Genomic DNA, 18,601 nt, shown 5'->3' on the forward strand with positions numbered 1-18,601 from the left:
GTGCTTGTCAACTTTAAAGTGATTGCTTATGGTGTATCACCATCAAAGACGTTCAGGAAGAAGACAAAACAGAGGGAGAGATTACAAATGGCTTTTAATGGGTCTGATAGCCCAGACAAAGATCAGATGTGATCCCTTTAGAGTTTAAAATGCTCAAGCCTCCAACCAATACCTAGTATTTAAAATACAAACTGATCAATGAAGAGTGATTTGAAACATTACGAGGTGACTATATGCATCTTCTTTGATGCAGAAAATAAAAGACTGATTGTGTAAACTGTCTTTTGTACTGCTTGTACTTCTTGCTGAATTAACTTAAATCACAGTCCTTATAAAAAAGATAAAAATTTTCATTTTATATCAGATTTCCCTTGCAGTCCTGGCATTTTCCTGTATTAAAAGTTTAAGCAGTGAAACCTGTTTAGAATCCAACTACCTTATCAAACTATAATTACAAAAAGTAGAAACACAAAAGCAGTAAATCTCCTGTACTTTAAATGAAAAGATGGCAAATGAGTTTCTTGAGGATATTTGTTCCCTGACAAATGCATTTCAAGTTTTTCTAGAATAACTGTCATATACTAAGTAAAATATAAATGTGCCACAGAAGAGTGTCCTTGTCTTGTCCAGATGTGGTACCAATGATCTTGATTGAGCTTGATCAGCCTCTTACTTTTTTGGATGCTGTTAAAAAAAAGAAACCAGTTGTACAACATTAGATTAATAAAATATTTAACAGGAAAAAAAAGTTTATTGGTTTTAACATGGCAAATCAATATTTACTTGAATAAGTTTTGTATACAATATACAACAACAACAATGTTTATTTATAGAGCACATTTAAACACAACCAAGGTTGACCAAAGTGCTTTACAAAGAGAAAAACACAAATAAGAGAATAAAAAGTAAATCAGCAGACAAAATACGGTCATCAAAATACACATACTAAGGAGTGTTATAAGCCAAGGTAAAAAAAATATGTCTTAAGATAAGATTTAAAAATAATAATAGATGGGGCACGTCTGATAAAAGGAGGAAGGCTATTCCAAAGCTTTGGTCCCGCAGTAGCAAAGGCACGATCACCACGATTTTTAAGTTTAACTCTGGGAACTATGAGTAGGCCAAGGTCACAAGATCTCAAGGTTCTAGACGGGGTATACAGAAGCAGCAAATCAGTTAAGTAATGGGGAGCCAGGTTATTGAGGGCTTTGTAAACAAATAATAAGATTTTAAAATCAATCCTATACTTGACAGGGAGCCAGTGTAGGGATATTAAAATAGGAGTAATATGGTCATATTTTCGCTTCCCTTCAAGCAGTCTAGCGGCTGCATTCTGAACTAACTGAAGACGAGAAACTGAAGACTGAGAAATACCAAAATACAAAGAGTTAAAATGTAACTTTTTTTTTAATGTAATTGAAAGTCGTCTCACCAGGGCTGCATTTATTTGATCAAAAGTACAGTAAATTAACAGTGAAATTTCATTCAATGAAAAATAAATAAATATATATAAATATATATAAATAAATAAATATATATATATTTTTTTTTTTTTTTTTTTTTTATTTTAATGTTTAATGTATTCCTGTGATAGTGTGTCACATGATCCTTCAGAAATCGTTCTAATATGCTGATTTGGTGCTCAAAAAACATTTCTTATCAATTTTAAAAACAGTCATGCAGCTTAATATTTTTGGGGAAACAATGATACATATTTTTCAGGATTCTTTGAAACAAAGTTCAAAAATATTATATAACAACGTAAAAGTCCTTTATATCATTTTTAATCAATTTAATGAATCCTTTCTGAATAAAAGATTTTGATTAAAATGAAAAAGTGTGTATGTGTTATATATACAGTGGTGGCCGAAATAATACTAGTATTTTCACCAAGTAAAAATGGTTTCAAGTCAGTTATTTCTATCTTTTGCTGTAGTGTGTCAGTAGGAAATATTAGTTTACATTTTGCCATTAACTGTAATAATCCAGTGAGATCAATTGTAATAATCTAGTGAGATGCACAAGGAGTCTGACAACAGTCAGTGCTCCACACAGAGATCTGATCTCATCATCATCATCCAGTCTGTCTGGAATGACATGAAGAAACAGAACAAACTGAGACAGACTAAATCCAGAAGAACTGTGGCAACGTCTCCAATTGTTCAAGAAATCTACCTGCAAAGCTACCTGAAAAACTATGCACAAGTGCACAGAGGGCAAAAGCTTCTTTAAAAGCAAAGGATGGTCACACTAAATGTTGATTTGATTTAATTTAGTTAAAAGGGTCATATGATGCGATTTCTTGTTTTCCTTTTCTTTAGTGTGTTATGTAGCCCCCACATGTCTACGTCACGATGTGGAAATATTTGCATAATGCCACCCAAGTGTGCACGTAAAGAAAGAAGGCGTGGTTTCAGTAACTGCAGTAGTGTTGAAGCAGCCATGTCAGGGAGACGCTGTGTGTTTCTATGCGAAAGCAAAAGGACTTTATTTGGCCTTCTGAAAGTAGATGCAATTAGGAATCATTGTTAAAGGAACACTCCACTTTTTTTGGAAATAGGCTCATTCTCCAACTCCCCCAGAGTTAATAAGTTGAGTTTTACCGTTTTTGAATCCATTCAGCTGATCCCTGGATCTGGCAATAGCACTTTTAATAGGAAGTATAGGAAGGATAGGAACTTTGCTGCCGTACCATGGCCGCAGCAGGTGCAGTGATATGACGCAGCGCCTGAAAGTAGTCCCCAGCTAGATACCTAGTTATAATATAGCTGGGGACTACTTTTAGGCGCTACGTAATATCACTGCGCCATGGTACGGCAGCAAAGTTCCTTGATTATTACGCCGGAATGAGAGTATAGTTCCTAGCCAAATCGGCCTAGAAAATCATTTTCATTTTCTGCCGGTCTTAGTACACGATATAACTACAGAAGAGTCAAGTGTTAAATAGGACAAATATCGAAACTCTTTGGTCATTTTTGAACGCGATGCTACTGGTCTAATTGGATTCAATGATCTATGCTAAGCTATGCTAAAAGTGCTATTGCCAGACCCGGAGATCGGCTGAATGGATTCCAAAACGGTAAAACTCAACTTATTAACTGGAGAATGAGCCTATTTCCAAAAAAAGTGGAGTGTTCCTTTAAGATTTGTTTACAACAGAACAGCACAACCCAAATGTTCGGATTTGTGCAATGCATTTTATGGACAGTTTTGTGAACCTAGGAGAGTACAAGGCTGGCTGTGCACAAAGGATATTTCTGGGGGGGAAAAAAGGGTCAATTCCGACTTTGCTATGACAATCTGGCGCTTCTGAATCAGCGACTGCAAGTATGTTTTGTTATTAGTTTAAGTATTTGCTATTGACTGTTCAAATGCGGAGTTTTGGCAGTGTGTGTGTGTGAGAGAGAGAGAGAGAGAGAGACAGACAGAGACAGGGTCACATCACAGTGGAGTCGGCTGCTGTCTTAACCACGGCTTGTGTACTGCAGATACATACGAGCAACATCTTGAACTGATGGTAAAACTAAGGACATTATTAACTGTCTTTATATTTACTTTGAAAGCTGAAGCTCACGAGTATGGTAAGTGGCGTTACATTTCCGACGTGTGCTTGTGGTGTTCAGCCAATCACAATGCACTGGGTCAGTTGGCCAATCAGAGCAGACTGCACTTGTTGGAAGGAGGGGCTTTGTAGAAAATGACACGTTTGAGAGAGGTGGGGCATAGAGGAACTACAATAATGTACAGTATTTGAAAAATAATGTGTTCTTTGAACATTAAAGCATGTCAACTTATTGTTACACCAAATGCACAAAATAATGCTCTTTAAAATAGCATCATATGACCACTTCAATAGAAGTTAATTGATAAAGAAAATTTATGACATTATTTTGACAGCATCCTCATTTTACAGAATTTTTACACAAGTGCCTAAAACTTTTAACAGTACTGTAGCTTTGTAGAAGGCATCTTGGAGACACTGTATCATATATATATATATATGACACACACAGCCGTAAGTTTTGTCCTCAGTTCACTAGCTAGCGCCCCATAGTCTCTTTCAACTGGTTGAAACAGCACCGAGCCACAAAGGCAGCAATTTGAGGCTCACCGCAGAGAGTGGTTCAATAAATGCTGTTAACATTAGCATATTCTGTCTTTTTTTTTTTTTAAATGACAGCTCTTAACCTCACAAAAGTGCAGATAATTAACCTATGGTTTTCAGAAAGAATGGAGGAGACTGAAGATCTATAACTCTCAGAGGAAAACTGTGTGCCAGGACCTAATGGAATTCACCCCCTCAAACCGTATGTCATCAAATTAAACCACACCACAAATCACAAAAGCTCTTTTTGTAATGATCTCAGAGGGGTATTGGATAGCAACTGGATACAAGTCATGATTTCATATCCATTCTCTTCAGATGAGCAGCAAAGCACATCTAAAGGTATCATATATGGAACTGTAGTGCTAGCATTGTATTGCTGACAGAATAAAAGGGCTCTCACCTCAGAGACATGATCACTAGACCTTCACAATAATAGGGTGAATGGTGTAGGGATGTACAAATCTTATCAAACTATACTGCTGCACCTTTGCTTTCTAATAAGCATCTGCTCACACGTCTGCAGTGCTGCGATATCACGCTCAAAGACTCCGTCCAATAGAGCGAGCAGGCTTCCCGAGAGACCACACAGCCCACAAACCCCTAGCTTTCTCCTCACAAATACGTTTCTATGGGAATAATTCTCAGACTCTGACCTAAGCTGATTTGTCTTTATTTCCTGGAACCTTATTTTGCAGTGCACTTTAGAGAAAGGGGAAATGGCCTACGCTCTGAGAGATGGCTCGCTGAACTTTATGGGCCGAAATGATCTCGGTGTTGACACAAGCTAAAAAAAAAAGTACCATATTTCAGGGAATAAAATCAATTTACATGAGGATGCACCATTAAATGCATGAAAGCACCTTTGGTTCGAAAATGAGGCTCTACAAATAGAAATGCGCACGATTACGTATAATGTCTTTAGCATGGAGATAATAACGTCGCCGCTGTCATATACACAATGCACTGGCCATCTGTAGATCTATTTAGGACTAGTGAGACTCCAAGTGTTTGTCTGAAAAAATTTGGGGTCGATACTCCATGAAAATTTTGATATATTTGTTATGATACTTTAATGAATAGAAAATTAAAATAAAACAGCATTTATTTGAAATAAAAACCTTTGTAATATTATGAATATCTTTACCATCACTTTCACTTAAGAATTAATGTATGTGTGTGTGTTAGTTTCAGATGTTAGGTCTACTGAAATACTCACTGCAGCACGGAGGGCTTGGTCTAGGTCTGCAATAATATCTTCTTCATCCTCCAGGCCCACAGACAAACGAATGAGCGTATCACTGATGCCCAGCTCTTTCCTCTCACCCTCAGACACTGAAGCATGAGTCATAATCGCGCTGAAAAACAAAAGATGCAACATTATTTGAAATAAAGGTAGACGAAATGTTCCCTCAAAAAAGTGTTTTGATTGATTTTGATTTAATTTTCAAGGATAAATCACGGTAACACCGGACAAGGTACAATATCAAGAAGACTTAGTCAGAAATAATGTTAGTGAATTACTTGTGAACCATAAATATCATAAACCTGTCACAATGATGTTCCAAAAGATGATTAACCTTAACTTCATTATATTGAAAGCAGATTACTATAATTATAAATGTTCCATTATTTCCTGCTAAATAATCTTCTACAATAATACAACAAGTGTTATTCTGCAATTTCTCTTTACAGTAACATTAAAGCTCTCACTCCCCCTAGTGGAAATCCAAAATAAGCCTCTCAGACTTTTAGGGCTTAAATAAAAATTTATTTTTAAATACTTAATGTTTATTTTCTATATGCTCTGGATTTAAATCAGATTTTCCCTCAGAACATTCAGTGGATTTGGATATACTTACGGGTGCTCTGCTAGACTCTCATAACCACCAAGACTTTCAGCAAGTGCAAACAACTGAAACACAAAACACAATATAGTTTCTTTAAAAATGTAAGATGTAAAAGATTTTCAAACAGTATGAAGCATCAAAGTACCTTCAGACTGCTGAGGAAAGTTGAGGCATGCTCCAGTTTTCCTTTGATATAGAAAGTAATCATCCCAGGACAGCCTGTGCACTGTCTCTTCGTCAGCTCATGCTGAGGGTGGGATGGAAGACCTGAAGGAAAAGAGATGATCAAGAATCAATCAAGTCCGACTGGAATAACACAGTTGAAGGTTGCCCATAGTTGGTATTACAGAAATTAAGCACCTACACTACTATTCAAAAGTTTTCAAAGTTATTTTACATAATTTAAAAAAACCTATCGGACTCATCCAAACATTTACCATTTTTATATTCAGATGGATTATTTGAGAAATTACCTCCATGTCAAAATCACCCAACATACACTTCTATATGAAGCTAAAATTATATCATAGACACCTGGGAAGATGACTCTGTCCACTCTTGGGTCGGCCTCCAGAAACTGTGCCACGGCCGTTGCATTCTTAAAGTGCTGCTTCATTCTCACGTGGAGTGTCTTCAGACCCCGATTGCACATATAACAGTCAAATGGAGAAGGCACAGCCCCAAGAGCTGAAGTAAACGGGGAGGAAGAAAGATTAAAACAAACCTTAAAAGTTTTACTTGCGCAATGCAGCTGACTCATGGTTTAATCATCAAGCACCAGCACAAGGTTTAATCACATCAGGGCTGTAGCAGTGTGACAGGTGGGAGGTATGGGAAGAAGTTGATAAAATTATAACTTGCTCAAATTATTCGTACAGTGATTAGACCATTTAAAAATCACATTAAAATAAAAGATATAGCAATAATATGCAAAGAAAAGGTTTTCCTGAAACTATTTCTGAGCTATGTTCTTCAAAATCAAGAGGGAATGAAAGGAAATTATTTTTTTCAAGAAGACTACATGTAATAACAAAAGGGAAATATTCCCAGCAGATATTAATATAGGATATTACTTTCACCTGAAGACAAGTAACTTTCTTTTCAAGTGAATGAAGTACATTTTTCTTTTCCCTCACAAAAGACCCCCAATAGTGTAGATAAAAGAACTTCAATCATGCTGGAATTCCTTCTTCAAAGAGTTATATCTGAACATTGCACCTGGTGCCTCTCTTGGGCATGTTAAAACACATCTTCAGCATATTTATGTACATTATGACATTGAGTTGAACCTTCAACACTCTTCAGTGATAAGCTCAGTGGCCTATGATTCTTTGGCCTTGTAATTATCTGATTTAAAAAAGAAAGAAATCAAAGCTTATTGTACAGCTCCAATCAGGTTTAGTACATCATAAATTGATGTTTTTTTGTGTGTGTGTACATCATGGTTTATTAAGATTATAGTTCACATCAGCATTAAAACCTGACAATAATAAAAAAAAAGGAGAAACGTAAAAAACTGGTTGATCTGCAGGAAAATCTGAAGATCTTAGAGAGAGAACATATTGAGAAAAAGAAACCTCACATTCTAAATCGATTAAATAATGTTAATAAACACAACGATATTATGAAAATGGCTCGAAGGCTTTGAAGTTGTTAGCATGGAAACTAAGGAAGCAACAGGCAGAGAGTACTATTTTTGAAATTAGAGACCCTAAAACCAAACAAATTTCCCACAAACAAGAAGATATTCACAAAATTTTTGAAACCTACTATATAAATCTATATAGCGAAACAAGTACGACCAGCTCCAAAAAAAATAACTACTTTTTTTTTTAAGAATTGCTGGACTTGCCTTCTATAGGCAAAGTACAAAATAAGGCCCTGATGGCAGAGATTTCTAAGGAAGAACTAGGGAAAGCAATTTCAAGATCAAAAGTTAATAAAACACCAGGATCTGATGGCTTTCCAGCTGAGTGGTACAAGGCCTTTAAAGATCAATTAATTCCCATGCTTTTTGACTGTTTCAATTATATGCTTAAGGGAGGCGAACCACCAAGAACATGGAGTGAGGCAATAATTTCGATTATTCCTAAAGAGGGTAAAGATAAGGAGGAGTGTAGTGCATTTAGGCCAATCTCTGTTTTAAACATGGATTATAAATTGTATGCAGCAATATTAGCTAAAAGACTGGAAGATATAATACCAGAATTAGTGGATTTAGATCAAACGGGATTTGTGCGTGATAGGCAGACACAAGACAATATTAGGCAGGTGCTGCATGTAATTGATCATATCACCAAAGAAAATACCAGAGCAGTAGGTATTAGTTTAGATGCCGAAAAAGCATTTGACTCAGTCCGCTGGGAGTACCTGTATCTGACATTAAGAAGATTTGGCTTCAAAGATGAGTTCATTAGATGTATTAAAATTTTGTATTCTTCGCCAAATGCTAGAATTAGGATCAATGGTCGCCTTACTCAGAGTTTTAATTTGGAAAGAGGCTGCCGTCAAGGCTGCCCTCTCAGCCCTGCCCTTTTTGCTTTATTTATTGAGCCCATAGCCCAGTTAATTAGAGATGATCAGGGAATCAAAGGAATAAGAGTTAGAGGTTTAGAGCAAAAGATTTGTCTATACGCAGATGATGTTCTGTTGTTTGTCACAACGCCAGAGATTAGTATTCCTAGATTGATGTCCATTTTACAAAAATTCGGCACCTACTCTGGATATAAACTAAATGTTCAAAAAACACAAATTTTAAGTTTTAATTATACTCCTCAAAGAGATATGTTGAATAGATTTAAATTTAAGTGGAACTCAACAAGTATTAAGTACCTGGGAATCTTAATAACTAAAGATACTACAAAACTATTTGATAGTAATTATGGCCCTATAAATAAGATCATTAAATCAGATATAGATAGATGGTCCCAGCTGCCCTTAGAGATGCATAATAGAATAGATACAATAAAAATGAACATGCTTCCCCGTCTCTTATACCTCTTCCAATCCCTACCAGTTGAAGTTCCTCTAAAACAATTTAGAGAATGGGATAAGTGGATTTCTAGATTTATTTGGAGGGGTAGGAGGCCAAGAATTACATTTAAAACACTGAAACTGTCTAAAGAGAAAGGGGGTAGAGCACTGCCTTGCTTGTTAGACTATTACAAGGCAGCTCAGTTAAGATCATTAGTGTGCTGCTGTAATACAGATTATATAGCAAAGTGGAAAGATCTGGAAATTTCACAGCTAGCGATCACTTTCATGTATTTTGGAGCTGCCCAACCATTCAGCCATACTGGCAGGAGGTAACACAAGTAATACACAATATTTTTGATGATGCAATTGATTATTCTTCTTCTACAATTTATTTGGGTAACTTGCCAGCTCATTTGATGGTGAGAGACAAGTACTTATTAAAGATATTGTTAGCAACCAGCAAGAAAGCTGTAACACGAAAGTGGCTCCAGTCTGAACCTCCAACAAGGTCTGAATGGTTGGACATTGTAACCAGTGTACAAAATATGGAAAGAATCACTTTCGCATTAAAATTACGGATGGACACATATCTTCAATACTGGGAAAAATGGATTGTGTCTATGTCTTTATGTTCTGTAATTTGATCTCTGTATGTTTCTGTTAATAAGATCTATGTAAAGATGCAAAGGTGACCAGCCAACTGTTTGCCAAGTTCTGTTGATATTCCTATTCTTTATTGTCAGGTTTTTTTTTTTTTTTTTTTATTATTAATGAAATAAATAAAGAAGCATCTGTGCAAATAAATATTCATATATTGCAAATATGCACTGGGCCTATGTGTGTGTGTGTGGCTGTTCTCTATTGTTAGTACGGTCCAATAATTTGGCTTTATTTCAAAGGGCAAAAAATAAAAAATAAATGACATGCTGTAAACTGCTTGTAAAATACATCTTATATAATCGTACAGCCCTTTTGATCTTGAGTCACAAAGTCATGCCATAAAGAAAAGAGCTGTTTGCAGAAAATTAGGATGTCAACAGATTTTCACACTTACATCTTAAAGGTTTGGTTTAAATTAGTAGTGCATTACCATTCTGCAAAAACTTCAGTCGTTCATAGATGTCATCACGGTTGAGAGAAATCAGTCCCATCACAACATCACTGTGTCCTAGAATTACATGGATTATTTTAATCAACAAACTTTCAGTTATACAAAAGGATGAAGTAATCGTTTTATTTGGTTTTACCATTCATGTACTTTGTTGCAGAGTACATGCAGATGTCTGCTCCAAGTTCAAGGGGGCGCTGTTCCAGGAATGAGAAAAATTGTGAAATATTACATCAGTTTCTGTATTAGGAAACTCTATCCCTGCACTGGAATCTTATGATACAAGTCAACTGTACAAAATGTATGTTTAACTTTATTAACTCACTTTTTAATTAGTAGCATAGTGTGAAACATTAAGTTGGTGCTCTCTGGACATGGTAATGTTGCTTTGAGTTCTCAGAATGTATTCATACATCGAAAAACCAGCAGCACTGAGTTATGTATTAAAGTAATGTAAATGTTCATACCTGGAAGTAGGCTGACATGAAAGTGTTGTCCACAACAACAATTATGTCCTTGTTGTGCTTATGGACAATATCTGCACAGCCCTTGATGTCTACAACCTTCATTGTAGGGTTTGTGGGTGTTTCAATCCACACCATCTGTAGAAATCAGAACATTTAATATGCCATTTCAGTTAAGAGTACTTCTTAAAGCGAATTAATCATGCGAGCAAATGATTACTTATTCCACCCTCTTTCCCACAGTAATTTTCTAATGCTGTCTGCCAGGTGTACCTTTGTATTTGGTTTTAGAGCTGCTTTTAGCTCTTCTAGCTTTGTGAGGTCAGCAAAAGAGATATCAAAGCCAACTTCCGCAGCTATTTTTCTGAAATACCGGTTAGTTCCTGGTGGAAAGAACATGACAGTCTCAGTAAGAATATCAATAAGCTTTTCACTGCCTTTTTCTTAAGCCCAACTATCATTTTATTTATTATTAGGAGCAGTAACTCACCTCCATAAACATCATTCATGCACAAAATTCCATCTCCAGCCTTAAAAAGATGTGTGATGGTCAAAGTCGCAGCCAATCCAGAGGCGAGAGCAAGACCTATTAGCAAAGTCAGACAGAGCTTTAGATTATGGCAATATCATATAACATATAAATGTGCTGGTGATGGACTCACAGTATTGTGCACCATCCAAAGCAGCAACTGCTCTCTCAAGACAGTTTCTTGTGGGATTTCCACTCCTGCTGTACTCAAAACCCTGGCAGATAGAACATTAGCAAAAAGTGAAATTCAAAATGCTTTACATGTTTTGAATTGTGCAAATAAAATGTAAAATCTGTGAGTGAGCAATAAAGAAGAAAAACAACACACACACTTCAAGATGTAAATCCACAGAAAACTCTTGAGTTAAAAACATACTGTTAGTTTGTGGTGTAACTCCTTTACCAAGAGACACAGTTAACATGTGAACATATGCTTTTATTTCAACCACCTGGCTGTTCTCATGACTCATGTTGTTAATATTCAGTCAACTTGCAGCTTCTTTGCTGATGTAATCAAAAGGTATCCTATACATTATTATGGTTATGACTGGTTCCAGAGGGGTTTGGTAAGCTAAGACCAGCTTGAAACAACCAAAAACAGCTAATTAAACTTCTTTCAGAAGGCAATTGAGCGTAATAATAAAGTACTTGACCTCAACCTGTGGTGATGTTTAAATGTCAAGTATATTTTGTTAAATCACTGAATTAAATAAACAGGCCTGGCTTGTGGTTGGGGTCTTCACACAGGCAAAACTTACTAGAATGTAACAAAAATGCATGTAAATAAATACAATTTCAATTCACGTCTCGTACACTTTAATGACTTTTAAATGGAACGTATACGCTCGCTTCGATCTGGAATCATGGCGGAATATCCTGTGATGTTCACTTCGCAGGGCACTTACGTTCGAATAGAACAAACGATAAGAGATACACACAAAATGTGCACAGCAGGGGGGCGCGAGGACTGGAATTGAGAACCGTTGCAGTCTAAACCCAGCCTGGTAACGTTAGACCATTTAAAACCAGTAAGCCAGTTATAGGCTGGATATGAGATGCTTTGTGCTTAGTCACTGTGGCATAAACCTAACTTACCTACAGACTTAACTCAAGTAGTTTGGTATATTAGTTGGTATTTATAAATAAGTGCATAATTAAAAAATAAAATAAAATTACCTTTCACACAAAGTCCTGATATTGTTAATTTCACGTCAAATCCATTTTAAATGGAAACTGCGCGTGAGATATGCTTATCAAAGAAACAATCGCGAGCTCTATTATCACTCGATCAGTACACGCTTTACAATCTACATACTCAAATTTCAGGTTAATACGAAACAATAATTAATATATTCTCAATGTCAAACCCTTACAAAATACCTGACTTACCGCATGTTTCCCCGGTCCGTGTTGTTTAAAGGTAGTAGAGAGTGAAATAGGAGGCACTACGGCCATAGAGTTCCACTGCTCCGGCTCTGAACCAACGTGGATCGCATCTGTAGCGAATGATTTGAAGACCGGCTGATAGCCGGCCGAGCTGTCTTTCTGCCTTTGTGAAGCCATGCTTGCTCCGGATATGACTGACGATGAGATTACTGGGTCCCTGAGATCACAGAAGAGTGAGTAGCTCTCTCTTACTGTAAATGTTTTACATTAAACAGGAAGGCTGTAGCAACAAAACCTTTCTACGCCAATCACTGTATGTGTAGCATAAGGGAATAAAGTGGATTGGTGATCGCACAGGGGCGTGCTGGGTCACGTGATCAGTGTTACGGTTCTGCGAAATGATAGTACTCTGATGATGCAACGTTTACCTGACAAAACCTAGTAGCTGTTCACTGAGTGCGTTCCCAACCATAAAATCCAAGTTTGCTTTTCAGATAAATCTATCTATCTATCAGCAATATACTTAGGTACACTAGGGAAGAACTGTTAACCTAAAATGGTAAAATCTAAGTAAAAAAATATAGCCTAAACCCTAAAATCAACCAAAATAAATTCATTTATACCATCAAAACTCAATTTTATGGGTTAAATCAGGTTGAAATAGCTTTAAGGTAACTGCAGGCATCCCCTTTTACAGTGTACAGGTCTAGAAAGTTAGATATGTTTTATTTATTTATTTATTTATGATTGAACAGAAATTACCAAAAACCTTTGAACTCACAACATGTTTGTAATTCCCTATAGGCCTATATCAGACACCAGTGTTGTATAATACACTCTTCAATCGTCAGTCCACTGCATGACAATATTTTTAAAAAGAAATGTGGAAATTTTGTGTTGCATGAATTAATTGGTTATGATATAATTTGATAAAGATATTTAGGCTGGAATTTGTAGGCCTAAAAGTTACATAATCACAGGGTGAGCGTGATGCATGTCCTGATTTTGCTGAGTTAGATGTGTTCCTAGGTCAACGTATTTTGTTGACCCTGGAACAACATTTTAATCCAAAAATTTAGTCTTGACCATATGCCAACACCTAAACCTAACCTTACCCATGAGTAATCCCTAAAATCAGAGGAAATGATAGATGAATGGCACTGATGTACAAGCACCAAACACTGACTGTAAGCCTAAACTTCATAAAAACAGTAAACTGGTTCTTCAAATCTGATTGGTTAATCACAATGCTGTTCCAGGGTCAACAAAGATGTTGACCCAGGAACATGTGGCACTTGGTAAAATCAGGTTCTGCCAGTGTGATTTCACCAACATGTTCCTGGATCAACATCCTTGTTGATCCTGGAACGTCATTCCAATCAGCCAATCAGAATTGAGGGATAACTTTTCAGGAAATATAAGTTTTAGGCTTATGATCAGGGTTAGGTGCTTCGATACCCTTGTTAATCAGCTATCATTTCTCACTGATTTTAGAAATAAATTATGGGTAGTGTTAGGTTTAGGGGTAGAGATTGGGTTAAGTCTATATTTTTGGACAATAATGTTGATCCAGGATTAACAAAAGATGTTGATCCAGGAACATGTCTTACTTGGAAAAATCATTGTGCATCATTAAAAACAAGAAACATGCCGGGTTGCAGACATGTATTCATCAAGTATTTCAAGAAATTAGATGCATTCTAAAATGTAGTATTTTTTAGCATGTAATTTATAATTAACTGTCATGTACATTTTTAAATTCTAAAAAGAGTCATTTAAATTTAAATCGAGTATAATCTATGAAGTACATGAGCCTTTGAACTTTTTTAAACTGCACACAAATTAATATATAAAAGAACTTGTATTCATTTACGTTTTATATTTTATTTTTTTTATTTTTTTTTTAATTAAGTGCTTCCCTTACAGTTCCTAAAATCACTAGGAAGTTAAATTCAGGTCTTGTTTGACATGTCATTTTGGTTTATCAGCTCAAAAGTATGATCTAACAATGAACTCATGTGACAGCAGATCTTGTCTCCTTAAGTGATGAAATACACTTGTTTCTGTGTTTTGCTGCTTGGCGTCATAAGTGTTGTCTCAGTACAAGGTAAATCCTATTGGTGTGTTTGAATTAGTTCCAGCTCAGTTGACTCTCCCGATTCTGTCTTGATGTATTTGATATGTTGTATAGTCCTTTAGATTCAAGAATTACATTTGATCTCTTACCATTTAGTTGATGAATGCATAGCAGGAGTGATTGGGGAGCGTGCCATCCTTCCCTGTGTTTATAATGGGTGAGAAATTTGACCTTACTCCACATGTCATCTGAATGGAGAAGAGGAACGGAAATAATTCACACAGCAGTCTGGATGGAGGGACAAGTGTAGATGCAAAATGTGTCCCACAGTATTCGGACTACTGTGTCATCTTTGACCACAAAAACAGTAGATTTCTCCATGGAGTTACATGATATACATTTATCAGATGCACATAATTACAGTTTTAATCTTAAGCTTCTTGATCAAAATAGAAGCCCTCTGGTTTGCCCCGTCTGTTTCACTAGCAGGTAAGGATCAAATATTTAATGCATCCAGGCTAGCTACTTTGAAGTAAAGTGTAAAGTGAGGAATACAGTAATCAGAAACCGGGACTGAGCTCAAAAAAGAAAGAAACGCAAATGTGGAAGTTCTACATACTTGATGATCTTGGTGAATTTGTTACATGATGATCATTCCTTTGTGTTGCAGATGATTCATGTTGTGAGGACACTGACATGATCTTGTTCAATGTGGAGCAATAGGCTTCCCTTCCTGAGACTGATGTGTAACGTGGTTTGGAAATACTTGGTTAATTCTGCTAAATTTCATAATGCTTATTAACTGTGACTGGCTGGAAGTGATTCACAGTTTCATTTCAGAGGATGAATCGGCTTGAGATGGTGCAAACTTCATTCAAAGCCATTGGTTTAAGCTTTTCTTGTACCGAATATGCTCTTTTTTTCCATACAATCAGCTAAACAAAAGATCTGCAACTATATACAATAGAATAAAACATGTCAAGCAAAGCATATTAATGTATCTGTCTTCAAAACACATAGATAAACAGTTCAAACACATTCATTTATTAAGTATCTAAAAATATAGCTGAATTATTTTAAGATGTTTGGATGAGACATCTAGAAGCTTAGATCAAGATAAATATCCATAAAGTTGGGAAAGTGCTCAAAACAACTTTCATAACTTTACCTGTTCAACCTGAAGTAGTTAGACAGGCCGGAGCACAAATGCAGTTACTATTTGTTACTGTATTAGTCGTATATTCCACTGTCATGTCATTCAAATCGTTGTATTGTACATACAAAAAGATTAGTACAAGTAAAAACTGTGAGGCACTTGTTCCTGGCAATAAATCAAATGTTTGTGCACTGTGTGCTAACCTACGCCTACTGCTTTTAATTACCACGACTGATGACTTTTACAAACAGAAGCATAAAAACATGAGTGAAAGTACTTGAGCTTTTTGAGATTTTAGTTTTATTACCATTTTAAAATGCTGAATGGATGTCATGACGGTATATTATTTTGTTAACACTTTAGTATAGGGACCAATTCTCATTATTAACTAGTTCCTTATTACCATGCCTATTATTAACATATTGGCTGTTTATTAGTACTTATAAAGCACATATTCAACATGACCATGTTCTTCATCCCTAATCCTACCCATTTAACAACTACCTTACTAACTATTACTAAGCAGCAAAGTAGGAGTTTATTGAGGCAAATGCCATAGTTAATGGTTTGTTAATAGTGAGAATTGTATCTTAAAATAAAGCGTGAATGAACATGACCACATAATATTAAGAGCCTACTGTAATAGCATCTTTGTAAAAAGCAGTTTTAAACATCCTCTACAGCTTTTACTTTTAATGACCTAAACGCAACTGTTACCAAACTCACCTATGTCAGCATATACAGAAGCCTCCTCTGACCCAGCTTTTGTCAACTTCACCCCTGCATGAAAAGAGAGCACAGTTACCATACCAACCCATACAACTATACACGAAACCTGTGTCACTGAGCCAGAAAACAGAGAGAACCAGAGAGATGTTTTTTCCCCCTCCCCTTGCACTCCTTACTGAGTGCCTAATTTGTATGGATTAAAATATATATAAGCGCCGGTATTCTCAAATTGTTTTCTGCTGGGAAATGTTTAATTTCCTTCATTTAGTATTCCTTACAAAGTAACCTATAATCCTACACTGCACATGAAATTAAAGGACATAAATTAGTCTTGTACAACGGTTCAGTTCACTTGCAATGTAGTTATCATACCATGTCCAACCTTGCCATTAAATTCGACCTCAATAAATGCTAGTCCTGCTTCTCCATCAAAGCTGTCATTTAATCTTGTGTTGTAGCATTGGCTCATTATTAAAGTTTTTTACCATTCATCTACCAATCAAAGTTTATAATATTCAAGTACTTAAGCAATTAAGTGTTAAGTTATTCTGTTAACGTTCAATATTAACTAAATGTTGAACAATTTTGCTATATTAATACATTTAAATTGAGCTGAAACTGTTTATTTTCAGGTTTATATATAGATTACATTACTCCAAAAGTCTGCAGGGGGGGAAAAAACAAGATTCAACTAAATATTAAGAACAAAAAGAACAGCATTTATTTGAATTAGAAATCTTTTTAAACATTATAAAAGACTTTACTGTCACTTACTTTCCTGTGTTTGGCAAGCGGCTTTCCATCAGGTCCAAAAACTGAGCAGCTGTTATAGAGCTTTCCTCCATCCTCCTCAGGAATGGAACTGAAGAGTGGATCGCAGATCTACAATGGCCTTCATAATAATATTAATTATAATATTTCTTGAATAATTATTAAATCAAAGTTACATTTATGTATGTTAGAAAATAAGTTGAATATGGCTTTAGTCTGCCTTTTTACTCTCTAAGAAGCTGCTCTCATTGTGTGTGTGACCATACCCGATAAGGTTTAGGGCTGAGCCAGGCAACCTTGAAGTAAGATAAGTGTTTCTCTGCGTGTGTGTTAGTATCTGTCTGTACAGGGAGATGCGGAGACAGCCCCAGGACGAAACATTCATCTGCCAATGTCCAGCGTATCAGATATACATCTTTGGAGAGACGTATGATGTCAGACGCAATACGTCAGACATATTGCGTCTGACGTCTGATCTCTTGTCACCAAAATAGTCGTCAGAATTTGCATTGACACAATACTCTGTTAGAGTATAATTGCTGGTGTTTATGAATTGTAAAGCAGAGTGGCCGACAAACTTCTGGTCTTCATTCAACATCACCTGGTCCTTGGGTTTAACTGTAAATTTCCCTACAGAACCTACAACAAAGACACATGTGAGGGACATGGAAATGAATGGCATCAAACACACTAACATGCTGTTTTTGAGGATCTCACCTGCCACTAAATAGACCCCACAATTCTTAGCTGTTTCTGACAACACCTGCGTGGACTCTCCTGGGATCTTCTCCGCATACTCAGCAAAGAACCCGGTTCCATAAGGAGATTTGAAGCACTCCTGCAAACAAACATACATATATACATATGTATTACTAAATGCCTTTTTTTTTTTTTTATAAACCAATATTAATATAGTAGCCATAACCCAAGATATAGAATGCAATACTCACAGGTAACACTACAACTTTTGCACCTTGTCCTGCAGCCTCCTTCACAAGTGTTTGTGCTCTTCCCAAGTTGTCTGCCTTGATCTTTGACACATGTAACTGAACCACAGCCAGACGAAACTCTAGGGGACAGAAGATCAATTGTTTGTTTATTAGTTGCTGCAGGATCAATGATTCACAACACTTTCAACTTTCAACGAGCCACCTCCATTACTGGGTTTTCTTTTGGGACTCTGCACTTTTGTAATTTTGTCAAAGGAGGTGCAGTTAAAAGAAAGAGTTTTTAGTTTCATTGAAGTTTTGAGTGAATGAAGTTAAATGCACAGTCAAAACATGATCTGTATGAACCACATCTGCATTCAAAACATATATTTTAAAGTATTTTTATGTTTTAAAATATTTTATGTAATTTATTACTCCAGTCATTACTCCAGACTTCACAGGATCACAGGATCTTGTAATGGATTACAGTTTTTAATCTTAATGTTCGCTGTTGGACTTAT

At 36.1% G+C, this 18,601-nt stretch overlaps 1 protein-coding gene across 2 annotated transcripts; it reads right to left on the reverse strand.

Annotated features, from left to right (window-relative positions):
* Nucleotides 1-75: 75 nt before the first annotated feature.
* Nucleotides 76-17,238, reverse strand: cth (cystathionase (cystathionine gamma-lyase)). 2 transcript variants are annotated; one of them, XM_058778653.1, is made up of 15 exons: nt 17,155-17,238; nt 16,378-16,431; nt 14,645-14,743; nt 12,422-12,635; nt 11,166-11,247; nt 10,994-11,089; nt 10,777-10,886; nt 10,507-10,641; nt 10,179-10,236; nt 10,022-10,099; nt 6,490-6,642; nt 6,101-6,222; nt 5,968-6,020; nt 5,325-5,463; nt 76-684 (listed from the first exon to the last, which is right to left on the reverse strand). In XM_058778653.1, the coding sequence occupies exons 3-15, from the start codon at nt 14,689-14,691 to the stop codon at nt 670-672; spliced, it is 1,302 nt and encodes a 433-aa protein (XP_058634636.1). In that variant the 5' UTR covers nt 14,692-14,743; nt 16,378-16,431; nt 17,155-17,238; the 3' UTR covers nt 76-669. The 2 variants fall into 2 exon arrangements, with proteins under 2 accessions (XP_058634636.1, XP_058634635.1); XM_058778652.1 differs by lacking the exons at nt 16,378-16,431; nt 17,155-17,238 and adding an exon at nt 15,115-15,253.
* Between the last annotated feature and the right edge of the window lie 1,363 nt (nt 17,239-18,601).

This window comes from Onychostoma macrolepis, chromosome 06 (assembly GCF_012432095.1).
Source record: "Onychostoma macrolepis isolate SWU-2019 chromosome 06, ASM1243209v1, whole genome shotgun sequence".
In the NCBI taxonomy this organism is placed as follows: Eukaryota; Metazoa; Chordata; class Actinopteri; order Cypriniformes; family Cyprinidae; genus Onychostoma; species Onychostoma macrolepis.

Coding starts and splice junctions, on each gene's coding strand:
- cth (XM_058778653.1), bottom strand. CDS start 14,691: ATGGCACGCTCCCCAATCACTCCTGCTATGCATTCATCAACTAAATG. Junction 12,636..14,644: donor ATGCATTCATCAACTAAATG/GTAAGAGATCAA, acceptor CTGTGATCTCAG/GGACCCAGTAATCTCATCGT. Junction 6,643..10,021: donor ACTGAAGTTTTTGCAGAATG/GTAATGCACTAC, acceptor CGTTTACTTCAG/CTCTTGGGGCTGTGCCTTCT.